Below are 22703 nucleotides of genomic sequence, written 5' to 3' on the forward strand. Positions count from 1 at the left end.
CTGTTTCCCTCCCCCCTCCCACTTCCACTCCCCTGTCCCTCTCTCTTTCTCCCTCTTCCTCTCCCCCCTCTCTTTCCCTCTGTCTCCCCCTTTCTCTTTCCCTCTGTACTGATTGGTTCCTTTTTTGTTTTTGGACCACACCTAGCAATGCTGAGGGGTTACTTCTGGCTCTGCACTCTGGAACCACTGTTTGACAGTGCTCAGGGGACCTTATGCTATACTGAGGATTGAGCTCAGGTTTGCTGTATGCAAAACAAGCACCTTACTCCCTGTACTATCTCTCAGGCCCCCTGAATTAGTTCTTTTTTTTTTTTTTTTTTTTTTTTTGCTTTTGGTCCACACCCATTGGTGCTCAGGTCTTACTCTTGCCTCTGCACTCAGGGATCACTGCTGGAAGGGCTGAGGGACCATATGGGAGTGCAGGGTATTGAATTTGGGTTAGCAGTGTGCAAGGCAAGCCCTTGTTTTACTATTCCTCTGGCTTAGATCTTGATTTGTTTAGCTTTTGCTTTTAAAGATAGTACAGTTGGAGTTTTGAGTTACAGTTTTATTGCTAACTTTCAGAGAGGAGTTTTCAAAGACTCTACTCTCAGAAACAAATAGTATTTGTCACTTTCTCTGTGCACAGTATTTTTGACTTGTTTTTCTTTCTGTAGCTATTTTTAATGATCCTTTTTCCCACGTTTCATCTGTAAGAGCTAAAGTCAGATTTTTAGGAAGCATAATTTAAATAGGATTTAAAATTCTTTTTATGTGTTTTAGATACTGGAAGTTACGGTCAGTCTGGGGGTGAGCAACAAAGGTAAGTATATGTACATCTGGATAACCTAATCAAAGTAGAACTGATGAAAAAAGACTTATTTTAGACTTTCCTCTTGATATTTTATATCAAGGTGTGTTAAAAGTTAAATATTAACCTGTCAAGAATAGTCAACCCCTATGCATAGGTGCTGTAAAATACTTCTTTCTTTAAAAAAAAAAAGGTTATGGGGCTGGAGCGATAGCACAGCGGGTAGGGCGTTTGCTTTGCACGAGGCTGACCCGGGTTCGATTCCCAGCATCCCATATGGTCCCCTGAGCACTGCCAGGAATAATTTCTGAGTGCAGAGCCAGGAGTAACTCCTGTGCATCGCTGGGTGTGACCCAAAACACAAAAAAATAAATAAAATTTTTTAAAAAAGGTTGTTTGAATCCATAAATGTAGATTCTCCCTAGGGATTAAAATAAATTCCATAAGTATTGCAGATTATTTTCTTTAAAAGAAACAATTATTAAAAGGATTTAAGCAATTGAAGTGTAACAGGTACTTGGAAAAGGCATTTTATTTTTTGGTTGTATATAATATACTAATGTGTTTTTCTCAGCATAATTTCTTGAAGCTGTACGTTTTAGGTATTTATCATTGAGAATAAATGTGAATGCACTACATTCTTTTCACTAAAGTTTAACTTTTTAAATTCCTGTGCTCATAATGAAGTGTTTTTATTTTAATTTATACATGCATTATGCTTTCTTTACCAGAAATGCAGCCTTCACAATTCTATAAAAGTTGTGAGGCTTACCATGAAATACTTATAGCTCAGACTCTCTTTTTCTCTTTTCCCTGCTGCTTTACCCATTGTAGCTCAGGAACTGACTCCTGATGGGTGCTAGGAACAGGGATTGAAATTGGGGTTGGCTGGCCTCATGCAAGGCATGTGCCTTTTCTCCTGGCCCTGCCATCAGTTTCATGAAAACAAAATTAACCTTTTTTCTCATAAGATAGTACTAACCCCATAGTAAGCATCTAGCAGATGTTTATTCAATTAAATGTATTTTTAAACGTTAAGAAATTATGTTAGGGGACCGGAGCGATAGCACAGTGGGTAGGGCGTTTGCCTTGCATGTGGCCGACCCGGGTTCAATCCCCGGCATCCCATATGGTCCCCCGAGCACCACCAGTAGTAATTCCTGAGTGCAAAGCCAGGAGTAACCCCTGAGCATTGCTGGATGTGACCCAAAAAACAAAAACAAAAATTATGTTAGGACTAAGCTAAAAGAAATGAAGTTTATGCTCTGCCCTTTGAGTCTCTTGAGTTTGATCCATGGTACCTCATGGCTTCCCAGTACCATTGGGTAAAGATCTTTGGTAGCCCCCAGTACTTCTAAGCTCAAGTAATATCACATTGCCAGGCCCAAACACTGAACTGTCAGACTTACAGAGTAGGACTGAGGGTTAAGTACTGTTAGGAGTCCTCCCTATTCCCCCTGCATGGGAGGCCCAGAAAACAAATTAGCATTTTACAACTCTAAAATACTAAAGTGATATATAGTAAGTGTTGGTATGGGGCCATATCCCACAGTACTGGTTGTGGGCTGAACCGTATACTGGGCATCAAACCCAAGACCTTCCACTTGGAAGGTATGTAGCGCTATCACTTAAGCTACAATCCCTAGCCTCTCTACCAAGAAATTTTTTTTTTTTATGTAGGAGTACTGCTATTTATTCAGCCACTGATTAGCTGATTGAATTGGGCATGAACTACACCTTATTTTTTTTCATTTTTTATAATTTTATTTATTGAATCAATGTGAGAGCAGTTACAAAGCTTTCAGGTCTAAGTCTAGGTCATACAGTGAAATACCCGTACCTTCACCAGTGCCCATTCTCTACCACCAGAAACCCCAGTATACCCTCATTCCACACCCTCCCCCTACCTGTGGGGCGGATGATTTCCACATTACTCTCTCTCTACTTTGATTACATTCAATATTTTGACACCACACCCACCACCATTATTTGGGATTTTACCCCAACACTCAGATCTGCTGAAAAGGCAACACTAGACAATTTGTTTTCTAATGCTGGTTATGAATAACATATGATGTCGCATGGCTGCAGTAGTGGCTGCGCGATTTTGAAATTCTGAAATTTTAACACTTAAATCTGGAGGGATTTCTGCCAAAACCTGTTGGGTTCTGAGATTTGTTCCTGAGTCTCTGGGATCATGGCCGTTAAGCAGCTTGATCAGTAACCAGAGAGGCCGTACGTGGTTGGCGACTTGGGGTCTTGTTGGGGCAGGGAGGAAAGGGCCGGCTCCACCCCCATCCCGTGAGGCCCCAGGTGTTTTGTTACTGAGGGCCCAATGGCCTCTGGAGTATGGTGGCCACCAAGCGGCCTGGGAGGGGGGCAGGTGAAGGAACAACATCCTTTCCCCCCTGGGGTGGCCTGGTGACAGTAACCTACTGCGGGGTCCGGACGCATTTCTGCCAAAAGCCACATACCAAGACATTTTTTGCAGATACTTGTTTTGGTGTATGTTCAGAAACCTGGAACTTACAGGTTATAATTACTAAAAGAAAATTCAGGTTTGAGGAAGATGCAACTTAGATTTTCATCCAGCCTGCCAGCTACATTCCATGCTTTGCTAAAATATTAGTGATATGATTTTGTTCTGTGATACTACTTTGAAGATAATACATACATTTGATTATTGAAGCATAAACTTCTGCTTATTAGAGCACATGCCTTACATTCTGAAGGCCCTAGGTGGTATCTTTGCACAGCATGCCCCCCCTCCACTGGGTGTGGCCCTTGAGAGTAGTTCCCATAACAATGGAAAAATTGGCCTTTCAGTGCTACAAAGAAAGACAGTTTGACAGATTTAAGACAAAATATCTTAAGAAAGGAATGTTAAAATGTGGTCATGTACCTTAACAACCTTATTGTGTTCTTAAAAGCCCATCATTTTTCTGCTTCAGGTTTGGGTCTGGTGTAGTTAATCTTATTTGCACTTTTCTCTTACTAATTGCCCTTCCCCTGCACATCCTATCTTTCTCCAAGGATAATTCATGGGCTTTTCTAGCTCTGGTGAATTTATCTGAGGGGGATTGTCAAAGCAAACCGTCATAACAAAATTTTTATCTTTAACAATCTTTGGTTATCACCTTCCAATTTATACTCGTTAAAAAAACATGTATTTTAACAATTAGAGAAGCAGCTTGTATTTGATTTGAAAGTTGATGATAGGTTTCTTTAAGAATGCTTTTAAATTCTAGCATGTTTCTTTCAAGTAGTACATTTTTCTTTTACAGTTATTCTTCCTATGGAAATCAAGGCAATCAAGGTTATGGACAAGCACAAGTAGGTTAAAATATATATTGTGTTCTTAAGCAGTTACTTTTATCTTTGTTTTTATTGTCATTTTTATCTTAAGTTGATAAAACATGTTTTTACTTAAATTTCAGAGCTATTCTGGCTATGGGCAAGCAGCTGATTCCTCATATGGTCAGAACTATGGTGGCTACTCCAATTATGGACAAAGCCAGTCAGGTTGGACTGCATTCTTGTATTTGCTGTTTTAGAAATTAAAATCACTGGAACCTTTACTAATGATATATCCACCCAATTTCTTTAGGTTATTCACAGTCTTACAGTGGCTATGAGAATCAAAAACAGAGCTCATATGGCCAGCAGTCTTATAATAACCAGGGACAACAAAACACGGAATCATCAGGAGGGTAAGGAAGAATAAAAGTACTGAGATTATGTGGGACATTATAGTAATACTTTGTGTATAAAACTCGTTTCACCAACAAACTTACAGCTTTAATAGAACATTTTTCTGTCCAGAAAAGTATATAAATTTGTATAATCAAAAAATATATTATAATATATATATATATTTTGGCTTTTGGGGTCACATCTGGTGATGCTCAGGGTTAGTCCTGGCTCTGCACTCGGGATTCACTCCTGGCAGTGCTCAGGGACCATATGGGATGCTGGGGATTGAACCTGCGTTGGCCACATACAAGACAAACGCCTTACCTGCTGTACTAGTAGTTGTACTATCACTCTGGCCCCTTCAGAAAGGTTTTATTTTGTTATTATTTTTACTTTTGGGGGTAACACCTGGCAGTGCACAGGGGTTACTCCTGGCTTTGCACTCAGGAATTACTCCTGGTGGTGCTCAGGAGGCCATATCGGATGCTGGGAATCAAACCCAGGTTGACTGCATGCAAGGCAAACACCCTACCTGTACTATTGCTCCAGCCCCCCCAGAAAGGTTTTAAACTTAATATTTTTGTTACAGAAAATGTGAAAATTGATAACACTATCTTATTTTTGGTCATACCCAGTGACTCTTAGGGGTTAATCCTGGCTCTGCACTCAGGAATTACTTCTGGCAATGCTTGGGGCAACTCCTGGCTCTGTACTCAGGAATTTCTCTTGGCCGTGCTCAGGGGATGTGGGATGCTGCGGCTTGAACCCATGTTGGCTTCGTGCAAGGCAAATACCCTACTCGCTGTACTTTTGGTCTGGCCTCCGTCACGATTAAATAGTAAAAAAGAAAAATTTCACTGTATACCTGAAATTAGACTTAGTGGTAGAGTGTAGTCCTGGCAACACTGCTCTTTGTGATCCCTTGTGGTTCAGTAAAGTGTGTGATCTCTGGAGCACCGAAATCAAGCCTATGTGGGCACAGCAGCATTAAGTGTGCACCTCTGGTGAGCACAACAGCTAAATATAGGAGCCATGCAACCAAGTGTGTGTGAGCCATAGTCAATGACAGTAATAACAACACAGGGAAGAGGGGGTGGAAATTCCCTATCTACAGAATGTGTCAACATTTTTAATATTATAGGTTTTGGACAACACCCGACTATGCTCAGGGGCTATTCCCTGCCCAGTGCACAGGTGGTCATTCCTGTTGGTGGTCAGGGAACTTGGGGTACTGGTGATCAGATCTATCTATAATAACTGTTTCCCAGCCTAGAAGAGGACCTTTTTTTTTGTTTTGGTTCCACACCCAGCAGTGCTTAGGGCTTCCTGACTGCTCAGGGATCACTTCTGGCGGAGCTTGTGGACTTGATGCTGGGGATCCAGCTTCTGTGTAAGGCAAGCACTCTATCTGCTGTACTATTGCTCTGGCCCCAATAGCATGATTTTTAAAATTGTATTTTTAGTTTTTGAAAGGATTTTGCATTTCTAAACTTCCTGTTAGAACATGGTGGTGTTACTTCATTTTCTAGAATAATTCATTTTTATATTTACTTGTTGGGGTAGGTAAGTTTGAGCCTTACTTGGCAGTGTCAGGGTTTACTTATGGCTCTGCTCAGGGATCATTCCTGGCGGGACTCGGGAACTACATGTGGTAATGGTAGACTATCGAATGCAAGCAAGCAAACACTTTGCAAGCAAACACTTTACCTGCAGTGCTTTGTCTCTGGCCCTATTGTCCTGATTTTAATAGCAATAAAGATTTAGAGGCAAAAACTGTTAAATTATTTATCCTGTCAAATTACACAGGTAGAAAATGAGGTCACTAGTATTTCCTTGCCTTTTCCCCCTTTTTTCCATTCTCCTTGTCCCCTACCTTGTCGATGTTGAGGTGAACGGGAATTGCACATATGTCAGGCTGTGAGGTTTAAATGTTTTAGTTGTGTTCCTTACTGGGGGTTGTGTATCAGGTTTTGATGGTCTAACACTTGTATGCAACGTTGGCTAAAGATTTCACTCCTTTAGTTGTGCTTGTGTACAAGGTCACCAGGGTCACACTATGTAGTGGTGATATTTGCTCACGTTAATGCCATGTTTAGCCACTCTATGACTATGGTATTGACATGTAATAATTATGCCTACTAAGGGTTGTGCCCTTTTTTTGTCCTGGTGCTCACACATACAGCTGTGGTGTGGAACAGCGGAAGTACCAGACCCTGTATGACACCAGGGGCCAGGGTTTGAATTTGTGATAGTATGCTTGCAAGACAGACATTCTTAGGAGCTAAGCTATTCTGAGCCTTTCACTAGTTCGTTCATTCTGCAGCAAAGGAAATTATTCTTCTTGATATTCAATAAAATAAGAGCATGAGAAAAGGTTGGTGAGGTCAAATTATTAGTCTTACAGATACGATGATAGTTAAAAAGAAGCAGGAAGTAAAGGGAATAGTGATGAAAGCATGTTATACTGGAAGGAATGGCTTTTAAAACCCTGCTCGTTTAGTTTATTGTTTGTGGCTAAGGGGCCATATCCATCCGCTCTTAGGGTTTACTCCTGGTTCTGTTCAGGGATCACTTCATCACATCAAATGTTGCTTGTGGGACTATGTGTGGTGCTGGGAATAGAACTTGTTTACCCACTGTGCTATTTCTCCTGGCCCATTTTGGCCTATTTTAAAAACAATTTGTTTCCTAAGGATGCATGTTTGTGGGTTTTATTTTTCCATTTGTTTTTATTTTTGTGTTTGGGGCACAGTGGTGGTCAGGATTTACTGCTGCTGGTACTTAGGGAACCTTATGCTGCTGGGGATAAAACAAGCATTGACTGTGCAAGGCAAGTGCATTATCCCAGCCCCAAGATGCGTCTTTGGAAGATTGACACAATAATGTAGATCAAGAAAAAGAAAGCATTAGATTTGGTTTAATGTCTTATAGCAAAATGTTAGTGTTTTGACCGTCTAGTATTGTGCTTTCAGTAGGAAATTTTTAATCTTTAAAATCACTGTCACTGTTCCTCCCGTTGTTTATCGCTTTGCTTGAGCGGGCCTAGTATCGTCTCCATTGTGACAATTGTTACTGTGTTTGGCATATCCAATACGTCCTGGGTAGCTTGCCAGGCTTTGCCGTGCAGGCGAGATAGAGATACTCTTGGTAGCTTGCTGGGCTCTTCTAGAGGGGTGGAGGAATAGAACTCTGGTAGGCCATGTTGGCCACTTGCAAGGCCAACGCCCTACCGTCTGTGCTATCGCCCCAGCCCAATCTTTAAAATAAAAATTAATTTTAGGTGTCATTGAGATAGTACAGTGGGTATAAGATGCTTGCCTTGCATGTGGCTGGCCTGGGTCTGATCTCTTGTACCCCTATGGCCCTCTGAACCTGCCATAAGTGATCTTTGAGTGTAGAGCCAGGAGTAAGCTCTGAGCATTGCAGGATGTGGCCCTAAACCAAAAAATAACCACCAACACCCCCCTCCCTCCAAAATGGATTTCCAGGGAGATTTTGAGCACTTTTTTTCTGAAAGGGGGATGATATGCCAAATAAATTTGGGAGCCTCTTGTTTAACTGCTCGTGCCTCTTTATTTAGTCTTATCACTACCTATTGATAAATCTTACCTTTGTATAAAATCTCTTATGTTCTTGATTTCTGTTTAGCCAAGGTGGAAGAGCGCCTTCATATGACCAATCAGATTATGGTCAGCAAGATTCATATAACCAGCAGTCAGGCTATGATCAGCATCAAGGTTCATATGATGAACAGTCAAATTATGACCAGCAGCATGATTCCTATAACCAAAACCAGCAATCCTACCATTCACAAAGGGATAATTATAGCCACCACACACAAGGTAAGGTATACTTACTTTTTTTTTTCTTTTTGCTCATAGAATGTTTTATATATTGCGTTTTGTTGTTTTCTTGATTTATGATTGGTGGCTTCAACCTGGCACTGTATTCCTACTGGGGTCAACTGCATGTGAGATAAGCCTTGTAACTCCTGTACTATCTCAACCCATGTTCCTTGAGTTTGGAGTAAAAAGCCCACAGAAGATGGCAGCTGTAAAAATTTGGAGTGACGAGTTATTTTTGTGTGTTTAGGGGATGGGGCATGTCCCAAGTAGTATTTTGGGTTTGTGGGGACACACTTTAGTGATATATGGCTGCTCAAGCCAAAAGTGTTGGGCACCACCAGTTACCTTAGGGGATCCCAGAATGCCAGGAATTGAACCTGGGGTTTCTGTATGCCAGTCAGAAGTTGCAGCCCTTTAAACTATCTCACTGGCCCCTACATGAATTTCTTTTTTTGAATCAGGCTTGCTCCTTCAAGTCCATGTTGTATCTTTCTGTCTTTTTGCTTGCTTGCTCTTTCTAGTTTCTCTTTCTTTAACACGTTTTCCTTTCCTTTCTTTCCTTGCTTGCATCTTAAGTTTCGTTCAATTCAAACTATCTTACTTTAAAAAAATTTGTCTGAGTCAACTCTGATCAAGGGCTGAGGATGTAGTTTTTACCTTATATTTGGGAGACCCTAGGTTAGATCCCTAGTACTACCAATTGTAGCACTGTCCTCCCGTTGTTTGTCGATTTGCTCGAGCGGGCACCAGTAACATCTCCATTGTGAGACTTGTTACTACTTTTGGCATATCAAATACATCACAGGGAGCTTGCTAGACTCTGCCATGCGGGCAGAATACTCAGCTTGCTGGGCTCTCCGAGAGGGACGGAGGAATCAAACCTGGGTTGGCCTTGGTTGTCGGCTTTTATCGCTTCGCTTTGTTTTTTTATTATTATCATTACTACCAGTAATAATAAAAACCACTTCTGGGGGCTGGAGCAATAGCACAGCGGTTAGGGCATTTGCCTTGCACACGGCCAACCCAGGTTCGATTCCCAGCATCCCATATGGTCCCCTGAGCACCGCCAGGAGTAATTCCTGAGTGCAGATCCAGGAGTAACCCCTGAGCATCGCCAGGTGTGACCCAAAAAAACAAAACAAAACAAAATAAAAAACAAAAAAAACCTCAAAAAACAAAAACCACTTCTGATTATTTGATAATGCTGTTGCTACTGGTTTATTTGGTATAGTGATGGCATACTTGGGGTGGAGAAATTAGGAACTTGTATAACAGCCTGTTAACCTTGTCTTGAGAAGGACTAGTCCATCTTGCCTGTTGTTTCTTATAGCAGTTTGTACATTCCACTGATAATTAGTAATATTTCAATGCTGTGAAAATGTATTCTTTAAGAGCAAATGTTCTTTTTTTGCCATCAAGGCAAGCGTTCTTTTTTGTTTTGCTTTTGCACTAGGCTAGTTGGAGCGTGGGCTATCCAGACACTGTCTCTGCTGGGGGACCATGCTATGCTGGGGATTGTATCAGGTCTCCCTCATGCAAAGCATGCACTCTGGCCTTTTGAGCTCTCTCCCCAGTTTCAATGTCCTGTCTCACTGATTTTCTTACCTTATAGAATTTTATAGGGTTTGGTTTCTGGTGGTCAGTAATATTTATTAAATAATGAATAGCTTTGTGTATGAAAAAATATTTCTCAGCTTGAAGATCTGGTTATTCCTTGGTGATGCTTAGTTTATGTTAAAAATTTTTTCTTTTTTAGGGACCTCATATGATAGTTTTTGGGGATTGCTCTGGGCTTGGTACTCAGGGGTCGCCAGTTAAATATTTTTTGTGCCAAAAGCTTTATTTCGTTTTTGATTTTGGGCCATTCCTGCCTATGCTTAGGGCATATTCCTGGCTCTGTGCTCATGAGACTATATCTGGTGCAAAAGGTTGAACCCAGTTCTGCATGCAAGGCAAGCACCTTATACTGTTTCTCTGGTCCCTCTGAAGAAACTTTTAAATTATGGTAATTTTTATCTTTTAAGTGTACTTAATCCTAATGTATTTGAACTATTCTACATTACTGTCATATCAAATGCTGATACCCTTATTTTGACTACCAGAGTAGAATTTGACACAGATAAAGTTTTGAAACACATTTAATTCCAGATATATTATGAATATGTATAATATTTTAAAGGACAAAATGTGTGACCTTGAGTGGTTTTAAGACTGTTATAGGAAACCTTTATCAGATATGACTTATGTCAGAAATAACTGGTTTTGGTTTTACCTTGTTTCGTAGATGACCGTCGTGATGTGAGTAGGTATGGAGAAGATAATAGAGGATATGGCGGGTCACAGGGAGGAGGTAGAGGGCGTGGGGGATATGACAAGGATGGAAGAGGTCCTATGACAGGATCAAGGTAAGTAGGTATAGATATCTTAATTTCTTCTTTCTTTTTTTTTATTGTTACTTAGCTATTTGGATATCAGCATTAATTTAAAAGAGGCTTTTTAAATTATATTAAGAGGAAAAATTATTTTTCTTAATTTCTTAGTTTAAGAAGAGAACAGATATCTCATAAATCACCTTAAAATAGCTAGTTAAGCATTTCTGTGGTGTTTATCAAACACCAATGGAGGAGATTTCCCTACTACCCTTGTGGTTAAACCACTTAACTCTTCTACCAGAGTTTGTAGAATCTAAATTCCTTTAAAAGATGACTCTGGTATATTGTTTGTGAAATAAATAAACAAACAAATGGTAAGTTAACACTAAATTGGAGGGCAGAGTCTATTCCAGATTTTGAATCCCTTTGGGAAGGAAACTGTTAGATAAAGATAGGGGATTAAGATAGGTTTAATGGTGAGTGAGAGCTTTTACATGACTAAACTATTTGGTCTCCTTAAGTAAATAATTACTGAAGTAACTAATGAAACATCCCATTGTATTTTGTTTAGATTAAACTGGAAAAAGGATGGCTTTAATTCAGTTTTTCTTTTTCCGGTTGATAATGTTACTGGGTTTTGGTATTGTGAAAGCTGATTTTAAAATTACTTTAAGATATATCAATAGGGCCAGAGAAATACTACAGTGGAAGGCACTTGCCTTGGACACATCTGGCTCTGGTTATACAACATACGGCTCCCTGAACCCTGCTGTAGTGACCCCTGAATAGAGTCAGGAGTACATCCTGAGCAGAGTCAGTGTGACGCAACCCCACCACTCCAAAGAAACTGACAAATAAATAAAATGTATCTATAAATTTACACTTTGTTCTGAGAAACTAAGATTTAAAAGTAGTTTATTGTCCTCAGAGGAGGCTTGCAGCTGACACATTCTTGTGTAAAATACTCAAGCTTAAAAGACATTTCTTAGAAATAGAAATTGTCAGTGAGCTGTTAATAACATCAATACTGATTCACTTATCTCCTGAGGTGACTCAAGGAACACAGTTGCATACAGCATTGTTTCAATTGAGCTATACATTTGATCTCACCTAAGTTTCTCGAAGTTTATAAAGCTTTGATAATGTGTCAAAAGTTAAGTCTGGAACATATCTAAACTTTCATAAAGTCTTAATGTTAAAAGATTTTGATAGCCCAAATCAATTTATTAAGGTCAGACAATATATTTTATTCATACTCAGTATCAGAGATAGCAATCTGTCATCATGGGGATGTAAATAAATAATTTGTAAAGTGACTTGTTGCTGACTTTCCATCTGGTTCTACCTCAGAGTCCCAAATAAAGTGTATCAGATTTTTCAGTCGATATTTTTGATAACAGTGCTTTGGAATGCTGTATTTTATTGTACATCTTAGGTTTAATTTTTTTATTTTTTTGGGGGGCCACGCTTATCAGTACTCTGGGCTTACTCCTTAACTCAACGATTCAGAAACCATTCATGGTGCTACAGGGGACCATATAAGGATTGAGCCCACGTTGGCTATGCGCATGGCCGGTGTCCTACCTATTAACCATTTCTCTGGCCCCATGGTTTAATATTTTCTTTTTGGGGGACCACACCTGGCATTCTCCAGGAGTTAATCCTGGCTCTGCATTCCGGAATTAATCCTGGCAGTGCTCCCGGCATCATTTGGGGTACTGGGGATCAAATTTGGGCTGGCTATGTGTAAGGCAAGCACCCTGCCCACAGTACTATCTCTCTAATTCCATGGTTTAATATTTTTTAAGTTATAATTGTATTCTAATAGATCATCAAACTATAAACTACAATTTGAGAATAAGAATATTCTCATTTTCAGGTGGAGGAGGAGGATTTAGAAATTTTCAAAAATATTTTTTAATATTCAAAAGATGATTCATCTTAGAATTAGGACGTTGAAAGGACCCTGAATGATCCTCCTGTTAAAAAAAAAAGTAGTGTTCCTGAGTCCCATATTTTGTGTTAACCTCTTAACAGGTTTCCATATAAGTGGCTCAAATGACAAACTATATTTTTTATTTTTCTGTTGAGTCTTTGAATCTTTTCAGATACATTCTTACACAGAAGCTCACAATCTATGAGATCAAAATGATGATATGTTTCAGTCAAAGTAGGGGGAGAACTCGTAGCCAGTGGCTGTTTATGTCTATTCACTTTGGTACCCTCCCTAAAAACCAATAAATAGAATTTTTGTGAAAGGACATTTTTAGAAATTTGTCTGGATGATAATGATTACATTTTATATTGGCTTGACAAAATGCGAAAGGGTACATGGTAAATAATTTGGGCTTTGGAAATCCTGGAGCTTCACTTGGAACTACTCAACTCAGCCTTTGAAGAGTCAAAGCGTTAATAGACAAAATATAAATGAATTAAACATGATTGTGGGAATTTGAAGTTTATGTAATTTTGATGTGTTAAAATACCTTCCTCATGGTGTGCTTTTTAGCTTGTTAGGGTAAACTGTCTTGTTTTTGAGTATATAAACATTTCAGAATTTTTCTTTCATTACTTGGTTTTGCATTTAAGCATCAAATACCCAAACATTTTATGTTGGTCTTCATCAACACTCACATTTGTGTTTCTAATCATCTTAAAAAGACTAGGGTTTAAAATTTCCTCTGGGACTTTTTGAAAACTACATGGCAATAATTGGTTTTATATATAAAAAAAGGGGGTATACTTTGTGAGTAGGGCGGGTTGTCTGGTAAAAGATGGCATATTTTTAAACTTGCAGGCAGTCAAAATTGGTAGAGGGAATAAATAAGATAAATAAAACTCAGCTTAATAAGAAAATGTGAGTATTGTGCTAGAGTGGTAATACAAGCAGGTAGGGTATTTGCCTTGTACTCGGCTGAACCATTTTTGATGACCAGCACATAAGACTCCTGGAGTCTGCCATGAGTGATTCCTGAGCACAGCGCCAAGAGTTAAGAACTGAGCTGAGTGTGACCCCCAAAACCAAAATAGTAAAAGAAAATGTGAATTTTATAGGGACTATAGGAAACTCTTTGCAAAGTATAGTTGGTAGCAAAGAACAATGACTTTTCTAATTATCATTTAAAATTGATCCCTGATCTTTATAAACATAATAAAAGACTATGAATTCTCAGTATTTTATATTTCAGCATTATGGCAACCTCATTGAACAAATGCCATAACCTATGGAAAGCATTTTTATTTTTGTTTTTGTTTTTTGCTTTTTGGGTCACACCCAGTGATGCACAGGGGTTATTCCTGGCTCATGCACTCGGGAATTACTCCTGGCGGTGCTCAGGGGACCATATGGGATGCTGGGAATCGAACCTGGGTTGTGCCGCTTGCAAGGCAAATGCCCTACTGCTGTGCTTTTACTCCAGCCCCCATTTTTATTTTTAATATATTCCCAAAATTCAGTAGTTGCAGACTGAGAGTTAACATAGCGGGTAAAGTATTTATCTTCATGTGGCTGACCTTGTGTTTATTGCCTGTGACCACATATGGTCCCTTGTGCACTGCCAGGATTAATTCCTAAACACCGACAGCACTGGCAAGTGTGCCACCCTCCCCCCCCCCAAAAAAATTGGCTATTTTAGGCTTTACTATTTAAGTCTTAAATAAAAGCATCTTGAATTTTGAATGTCTTATAAAACTTTGGAAGTTGCATATATGTTCTAGTGATAGCCAAGAAATGTGCTGTCTAGTGAATAAATAATGTAGGTCACAAATGTGAGCCACATATAATTAAAACTTTGTTAGAAAATAATAAACAGGTACAATTAATTTTACCTGTATATTCATAGTACCATTTGTATACTTTAGTCTTACGTATCTGTCTAATCAGGATGAAATTCTTTGTGATAACTATGTATTCCTTTTTTTAAAATTAAAATTTTGAAATATATTTTGTGTTTTACATTTAGAGTATTTTTCAGTGTAGATTATCCCCATTTTAAGTGGTCAGCAGTCACCTGGCTAGTGAACATTGTTTTGAACAGTCCAACTATGGAATGATAGCTTCTTGACTCTTGAAAAGTTGGTAAATGTTAACTCTGTTTTTAAAGACTTATCACACATACGAGATTTGGGAGGAAATGAAAGATAAATGCATCTGTCGTTGAGAATGGTACTTAAATCTATTAAATCATTTATGTTTTGAAATTAATGTTATTTTCACACCAAAAGGAGCATCTTCTGGATTTGCTACTATAAAATCTCAAACATAGCACAATTAAAACTTAAAAAAAAAGTATTACCTTTTTTTCCCGCTGTGGCTCCAAGGATTGAATCCCAAGTATACAGCCAGCACATGTGCTTTACTATTGAGTTGCCATCCCAACTACCGCATCCCATCCTGCTCAAATTGGGGAAAACACCCTAAACTTTCCTTTTTCTTTTGTGTTTTGGTTTTGTTCGGGGCTTACCCCAGGCTCTGTGCTCAGGAATCACTCCTGACCAGTATTCTATATTTACTTTCTTGAAAAGCACCTGAGAGTAAATCTTTTTCTAAATAATGTAGTGCTATAGCTATAGTACAGCGGGTAGGGCGTTTGCCTTGCACACAGCCAACATGGCTGATCCGAGTTCCATTCCTCTGCCCCTCTTGGAGAGTCCGGCAACCTACCGAGAGTATCTCGCCCTCACGGCAAAGCCTGGCAAGCTACCCATGAAGTATTGATATGCCAAAAACAGTAACAAGTCTCACAGTTTGTTGTAAGACGTTACTGGTGCCCGCTCGAGCAAATCGATGAACAATGGGAGGACAGTGCAGTGCTACAGTAGTGCTGTAGCAGTGAGAGACTCCTTAGACTGCCATAGGATCGGCTACTTTTTGTGCTTTTGAACTTAAGATAACTGTTTCTGTGGTTCAGTCAAGAATGTACAGGGCTCAGGCACTTGACTTGCACATGGCAAACCTGGGATTAGCTCCCCAGCAACACATAATGGTTCCCTGAACCTGCCAGGAGAAATCCCTGAATACAGCTAGGAATAAACCCTGAGCACAGCCAGTTGTTGTCCAAAAACTAAAAAGAAGAGAAGAAAGTACAACTGGTTTTCTTTTGCAGCTCATTTGCTTTTTTAATGTCTCCACTGTATTAAATATCTTAGTTAAAAAGTCCTTTAGAAATTATTTTTGTGTACAGGTTTGCTTCTTCTAGGAGAAAAATATATTGTGGTAACGTTTTTGTTTGTTTTTGGGCCACACCTGTTTCACACCTGTGTTCAGGGAACTATATGGGGTACCAGGGATTGAACCCAGGTTGGCAGCATGCAGGGCAAGTGCCCTACCTGCTGTCCTGTTTCTTTCTAGCCCCTGTGATAACATCTTAAGTGAGATATTCATGAATCTTCATGCCTCAGTTTTCTATTAAGACACAGTAGACTTAAATTTGTGTATTTGAAAGGAAGATTTTAAACTACAGAACCATCATGTGCTTTTGTTTATTTTTTATTTTTATGTCTTGCTCAGAGGTACTCTGGGTTATGCCTGCACTTTGCTCCTGAGTGACCACTGGCAGTACTCCAGAGACAATATGCAATGTTGGTGATTAAATTGGGGTCATTCACTTGCAGGGCAGGCATCTTATGTTCTATCTCTGGCTCTTCTATTAACTGTACTAGAGACTGCTACTTGAGCTCAATTACAGAGTATTATAGTTCATCTATAGCAGTAATCATGTCCTAAATTATAACATACAATGCATATTGTATTTGTTATTTATTTTTCAGTAAGATAATAATGTATTGAAATTGAATTTCCCAATAAAACTAAAAGATTAAAACTGAGCTTTAAAGGAAATCTCATATGAAATTACATACAGCTCATCTAGACCAGAGGTTCTCAAATTGTTTTGGCCTGCTGCCCTGTTAAAAAAAAAGATGTCACATCTTCTTATAATCTTCCTTCTTTAAGCAGACAAACAACAGCCCCCCACTTTCCACATGAGTTTCCTGGATTGTTGCAGTGCCTTCTGGGGATCTGTATCTCCCACTTTGGGAAATACCGATGTGGACCAGTTTTTCCTGGGGATCTTATTAAAATTCAGATTTCTTATTAAATATGGCCGAGGTGAGCCCTAAGATACTAAGATGCTGTAGGGCTCTGTTTCACTGTTTTAGGAACTACCCTGTGATTTGTTCAAATTTTTAAAATAGACTAGTGATAGTAAAGACTAGTGATAGTGATGTTGTTTTTTAGTTTGGAGGCTGATACTTTATTAGAATAGGGAAGTATGAACGTATTCAAATGTAGTTAGCACAGCGGGTAGGGCGTTTGCCTTACAAGCGGCCAACATGGCCGACCCGAGTTCGATTCCTCCGCCCCTCTCGGAGAGCCCGGCAAGCTACCGAGAGTATTCGATATGCCAGACACAGTAACAACGAAGTCTCCAATGGAGACGTTACTGGGCCCGCTCGAGCAAATCGACGATCAACGGGAGGGCCTTTACCTTTACCTTTACCTTGTATTACCATTTATGATGGTCAAAGTTTTTAAAGGTTAGAAAAATACAGGAAATAGCTGATGTGTGAAATTGCTTTTTTTTTTTTTTGATCGTTGCCAGAAAAACAGTTTTGGTGATTGAGATGAAAACAAAATAAGAGGTATCCCTTCTAGCAACTGTGAAAGTTCCCTATTAAAAGTAGGTAGGGCGTTTTACCTTGGACACAGCTGGCCCAGATTCGATCCCCAGTGCCTCAGATGTTTCCCTGAGCACTGGCAGAAGTAATTCTTGAGAGCAGAGCTAGGAATAATCCCTGAGCATTGCCAGATGTGGCCCCAAAACACCCATTAAACAAAACAAAATGACATTATTCTGGCAACTTTAACTGGTTGACGTTTTGAAATATGGGTTTAATATTTTCTTTAGTTCTTTTTTCATGTTTTTTGTTGTTGTTGTTGTTTTTTGGGTCACACCCGATGATGCACAGGGGTTACTCCTGGCTCTGCTCTCAGGAATTATTCCTGGTGCTGCTTAGGGGATATGGGATGCTGGGAATAGAATCTGGGTGGGCTGCGTGCAAGGCAAATGCCTTACCCGCTGTGCTATCACTCCAGCCCCATTTTTTCATGTTTTTTTTTTTTTAAATTCTAATTATTGCTGGGAAAAATTTAGAATTAAAAAAAAAAGACGCCGGGCTAGAGAGATAGCACAGCGGGTAAGGCGTTTGCCTTGCACGCAGCCGACCCAGGTTCGATTCCCAGCATCCCATATGGTCCCCTGAGCACCGCCAGGAGTAACTTCTGAGTGCAGAGCCAGGAGTAACCCCTGTGCATCGCCAGGTGTGACCCCAAAAGCAAAATAAATAAATAAAATAAAGGTGAGGGACTAGAACTTTAAAAAAAAAAGACGCCTTAGTTCCTAATAGATTTTTAACTTTTTAATTTCAAAATTTTTATTGCCCTTTAAAGTTAAATAGTAATTACTAGGTCCTTTAGAGGTGATAGAGAAGAAGTTGTAGAGATATTAATGCAGGTAATGTGCTTGCCTTGCATGCTGCTGGTGTTCAATCCCTGACACCTCATGTAATCCCTGAGCATAACCAGATGTGGCCCCAAAACCAAAAGAAGTAGTAGTAGTGATAGAGAGGAGGGGTTCTCTGAAGGTCCTGCTGTTTATTTTGTCTTTCTTACCTTTTAAATAGTTCTTTTTCAAAATTATTAGGTTTCCTGGAAATAAAAATTAGTAACTACTTAAGATGCACGTGACTAAGCTGGTTGCAAGGGAGAATATTTTATATCAAGGTAGAAGAATAAACCTGAGGATGCTATCTTAAATAGGTATTTCCACTGGAGGAGTAGTGCACCGGGAAGGGCATTTGCCTTGCACTCAGCCAACCTGGGTTCGATCCTCCAGCATCCCATATGGTCTCCTGAGTGCACTGCCATGTGTGACCTCCCCCCAAAAAAAGTTTTAAATAGGTATTTCTCATGATGGCTCAGAACAGTCATTTAGAGCAGTTGTACAACTTTATTACATCCGAGAACTTATACCTGTCTGAGCAGTAGTCTGAGGAATAGCTGTTAATAATCATTCTAGCAAACCAGTGGTTTTCAGTCTTTTTATGCCTCTGGTGTAGGATTGTACAGTGAAAAGAGTTGAGAAAACCACTTTCTCAACTCTTCACTGTAGCCCCTTTCCAACTTTGTTTCCTTCCTGTGTTATCTGTCCCGCTGCACCCCCCTTTCCCCCAATTCTCCCTTTCTTACCTGTTTGTCCTCTCAAATGTGTGGCCCATTGGAATATTCTAGGGACTTAATGGGCCAAATACATTCCCCCCCTTTGAGAAATCTTGATCTTGAAGTAAGGTAATCAGTAAAGCATAGGTTGTTAAGTAGTGAAAAAATTATTAGTATATTGGATTAGTAGAAGGATTGGCATATAAAGGTTCTTGATGTACTGTTAAGAAATTCAAGGGCTAGAGCACAGTTATTTTCTGAGTTATAATAGAAGATTGGTATTTAATGTCTCTTGATGGATTGGAGCAATAACTTAAGAGTAGAGCACCTGAGTTTGATCCCCTCATGCCCAACATTGCCGGGTTTGGCTCTGAAGTGACATGAAGTAACGCCTTTTTAAAAATGATTTCTAAATAAGAGAGATCTTAGGTTCCTTTAAAAAAACTTATACACATAAAGACCATGAATTTACCTGGCAGTGGAAGTTTGTCATTTTTGTGGGTAACTGCAATAATAGACCATTTTGTATTTTGTTTCTGCTAATACAAAGCATTTGGCAGTGTGAACCCCTTGTGGTTCTGATGTGAACATATCTAGTTGTCTTATATTGACTATAAAGCAGGAAGACGATTTGAAGTTCTGCTTTCTTCTAATGTTTATTTTTCTCAGCTTTCTGAATGATTTGGAATTCAAAACTGATTTCATTCAGGCTTATTTTTGTGTATATTTATAATACATTTTTCTTTCTTCATCTCATAAATCCTGCTATTTGGTATCAGAGTACTCAAGTTTTTATCCTATTCTGCTAACAAAACCTCAAGGTTGCTTTATATTCACGTAATGTTTTTTGTTTTTTCTCATACAAAAAAAAATCCCGTTGGAGAGGTTTGCATTAGCTACATTTTTCATGCCTTGAGCTTTAAGTTAGCATTTGAAGAGTATCTCTTTGGCTTGGGACTGGGAAGATTTTCAAAAAAAGTTTATTAGCTGTATTCATTCTTTAATAAGCTTAAGAAGGCATCCTTGTGGAAGGTGGATCCTTGGGGAAACAGTTTTTGACGTCTGTGAAATGGAATTTACTGGAAAGTTAGAGGTGCTACTGTTTTCCTAGGCGCTCTACTTGTGACAGTTAAGTGTAGATTGAGCCCAGGGCTCAGCACTTTAGAGACTTAAGGAAGAAATCATTTCTTCAATTTTTCCTCTGCAGTGGTGGTGACCGCGGTGGCTTCAAAAATTTTGGTGGTAAGTGCTGAGTATCCCAAAATGTTTCAGTGGAAATGCTATATAAATCTAAAAGCCACCAATGTTCCGCAGACACAGTCTAAGCCCTTTCTTACTCTGTTGAGGCTGGTGTGTTGTGTGCGTTAAAAAAAATTACAGATTTATTTGTATGTACATATATATACCAGATAAAACATTAAAAAGCTAAAGTTGATATCAAATAGTCCAATGGGTTTCTGTGCAGTGAATTTGCATGAGTCTTTGGTGACCAATGAATGAGACCTTCACTGGATTTTGACAATAAACTTTAATAAAGGTAACTGAAATAGTGTTTGAAAATTAATAGGATTTTTCAGTCAGCTTTCTCAGCCAGAACTTATAAAAAGTGATACTAGAATAATACCAAAGTGGCAGGTGCCGTCTGGGACAAGTTTAAGGAAATATTGACATGCAACTTGATTCTTAAGTTTTTAATGCAACTTAATTATGTAATTTATAAATCTGTGATGATTGACTTTCAAGGATTTTTGGAAGTGTTGACTTTATATCTGGTTTTATTTTAAAATTATTTCTAATTGGCTTAAATAGCTGTTTTTCTTTCTCTTTACAGGTCACAGGGATTATGGACCCAGACCAGATGCTGGTAAGGTTTATGATAGTTTCTGATTTGATCATTAAGAGAATGTTAGTTTTCCTTTTTTTTTTTTTCCAAGGGAAAACTTGTGTGCTTGGAAGAGTTAGTACAGGAACAAGATTTAAGTTGGATAATGCTGCCAGAACTGGGAGTTTTCATTTTGACAGACATACCAGGAAAAAAAGGGGGTGGAGGGTATATTGACAAGTTTCCTATAGAAGATTACTGTTTTATACTTTCCCGTGCTCTATGTTTTCTTCTATAAAAAAGTACTTGATCTTGTACTGATAGCTTTATTATGTATCAGTTTAATGAGATCATTGTTATCTTTTAGGAATTAGAAGTAGAAATCTTTTTAAGAAAATACTAAATTGGATTGGTAGTCAGCTTAGTGGAGCTAAATAAAATACCATAATTCATACCTGGAAATAATTGTCTTATTCCGAGTAGAGGTCACTAGAGCACTAATATGTGACTTTAGAATGCAGTTCAAGGCTGCATGGAGCCTTACAAAAGTTAGAACTTATAGATTAAAAATCTATTTGAGACAAAAATCTTAATATATATTGAAATCAGAACTTTTGTTTTTATTAAGATGTCAAAGTATTCTATATGGATGGCAATTTCTGAATTATCCCTTGATGGACTGAATTTTTGTACATCTTTCTTACTTTGTTGTACTAATCCAAAAGTGTGCGTGTAAGGTAAGGTGTGTGTCAAGGTGCCCCTTCCCTATGGTATATATACATATATATACACACAAAGCTTGTTGCAATGAATGGGAAACCAACAATTCTGCTTGGCTTGCTTGGAAGTCCAAAGTGTTAGGTTTGGGGAATTTTCTACTAGAGAGCCTTAAGAGTGTTAGTCATAAAGAATTAAGCTCTCCAAAGAAAGGAATGCTAATTTAACTATTAATGCTAGTTTTTAAACTTTTTTCATCTCTTCATGAGCATTGGTCCTGTGACCCTAAGTGAGATTCATAAGATCTCCCTTGGTACGAACTTGTTCCACTTTACCTGAAGTTTAATTGTAAGAAATGATCTACTACCAAATAACTATTGTGACCACTTTGCATGTTTATGCACAATTTTTTATTAGTCCTTTTTTGTTTTGGCCATAGAAACGAGTTGAACATTAATAATTCTTGATCTAAACAGGATGCAGTAAGATCAAGGAATATGTAAAATTAACTATAGTTTTTTTTTCTCTTAGATTCAGAGTCTGATAATTCAGATAACAACACAATCTTTGTTCAAGGACTTGGGGAGGGTGTATCTACAGATCAAGTGGGGGAGTTCTTTAAACAAATAGGAATTATTAAGGTGAGTAAAAAAATATAGTTTACATTGAAAGTCTCAAAGTATTCCGGTTAAAATACGTAGAATATATAATGACTGTATTCCATTAGGAAGTTACTAAAACTCCTTAGTGGACATAAAACATTTTATTATATTCCTTGCTTGTGTCTATTCCCAGCCTTTCACGGGTTTAATTTTCAGTCTTAGGGTTCTAAAAGTAGACTCTGCCCCAGCTTCTAAAATTTTAATAAATGAGATTTTTGGGAACATTTGTAGTTTAATAATTATTATATTCTATATCATGAATTTTCATCTTACCTAGGAACCAGGGCAGTGTTAAGAGGATTGTAGCATTTGACTGAAATCAGTTTACAGTGGTCCTTATTGTGGTATCTGGAATTACTTACGTTTTCCTTTGGGGGAGTTAAATTTTATTTGGAATTTAATTACTCAGGCTACGGAGCTAGCTCAGTGAATTAAATGCATGTTTTGCATGTTGGAGGCTTGGATTTGATCACTGGCAGCACATGGTTTCACAGACAATGCCAGAAGTAGCCCTTGAACACTGCTCAGAAAGAAAAATTAAATACATGTGAAGTATCTTAAACATTCGTGTAGTTCTTTATTGT

At 38.6% G+C, this 22703-nt stretch overlaps 1 protein-coding gene across 5 annotated transcripts in view; it reads left to right on the top strand.

The window, feature by feature from the left end:
- TAF15 (TATA-box binding protein associated factor 15) overlaps positions 1-22703 on the top strand; it is a 42412-nt gene that overhangs the window by 9268 nt on the left and 10441 nt on the right. For all 5 annotated transcript variants that reach the window (XM_056127621.1, XM_056127623.1, XM_056127624.1 and 2 more), the window contains exons 2-10: positions 763-802; positions 4075-4123; positions 4228-4312; positions 4398-4500; positions 8132-8325; positions 10613-10733; positions 20126-20160; positions 20750-20782; positions 21989-22098. In XM_056127621.1, the coding sequence (XP_055983596.1) occupies positions 763-802; positions 4075-4123; positions 4228-4312; positions 4398-4500; positions 8132-8325; positions 10613-10733; positions 20126-20160; positions 20750-20782; positions 21989-22098 (770 nt within the window). The remainder of the gene's footprint in view (positions 1-762; positions 803-4074; positions 4124-4227; positions 4313-4397; positions 4501-8131; positions 8326-10612; positions 10734-20125; positions 20161-20749; positions 20783-21988; positions 22099-22703) is intronic.

The sequence above is a fragment of the Sorex fumeus genome, unplaced genomic scaffold (genome assembly GCF_029834395.1).
Source record: "Sorex fumeus unplaced genomic scaffold, SorFum_2.1 ptg000063l, whole genome shotgun sequence".
NCBI lineage: Eukaryota > Metazoa > Chordata > Mammalia > Eulipotyphla > Soricidae > Sorex > Sorex fumeus.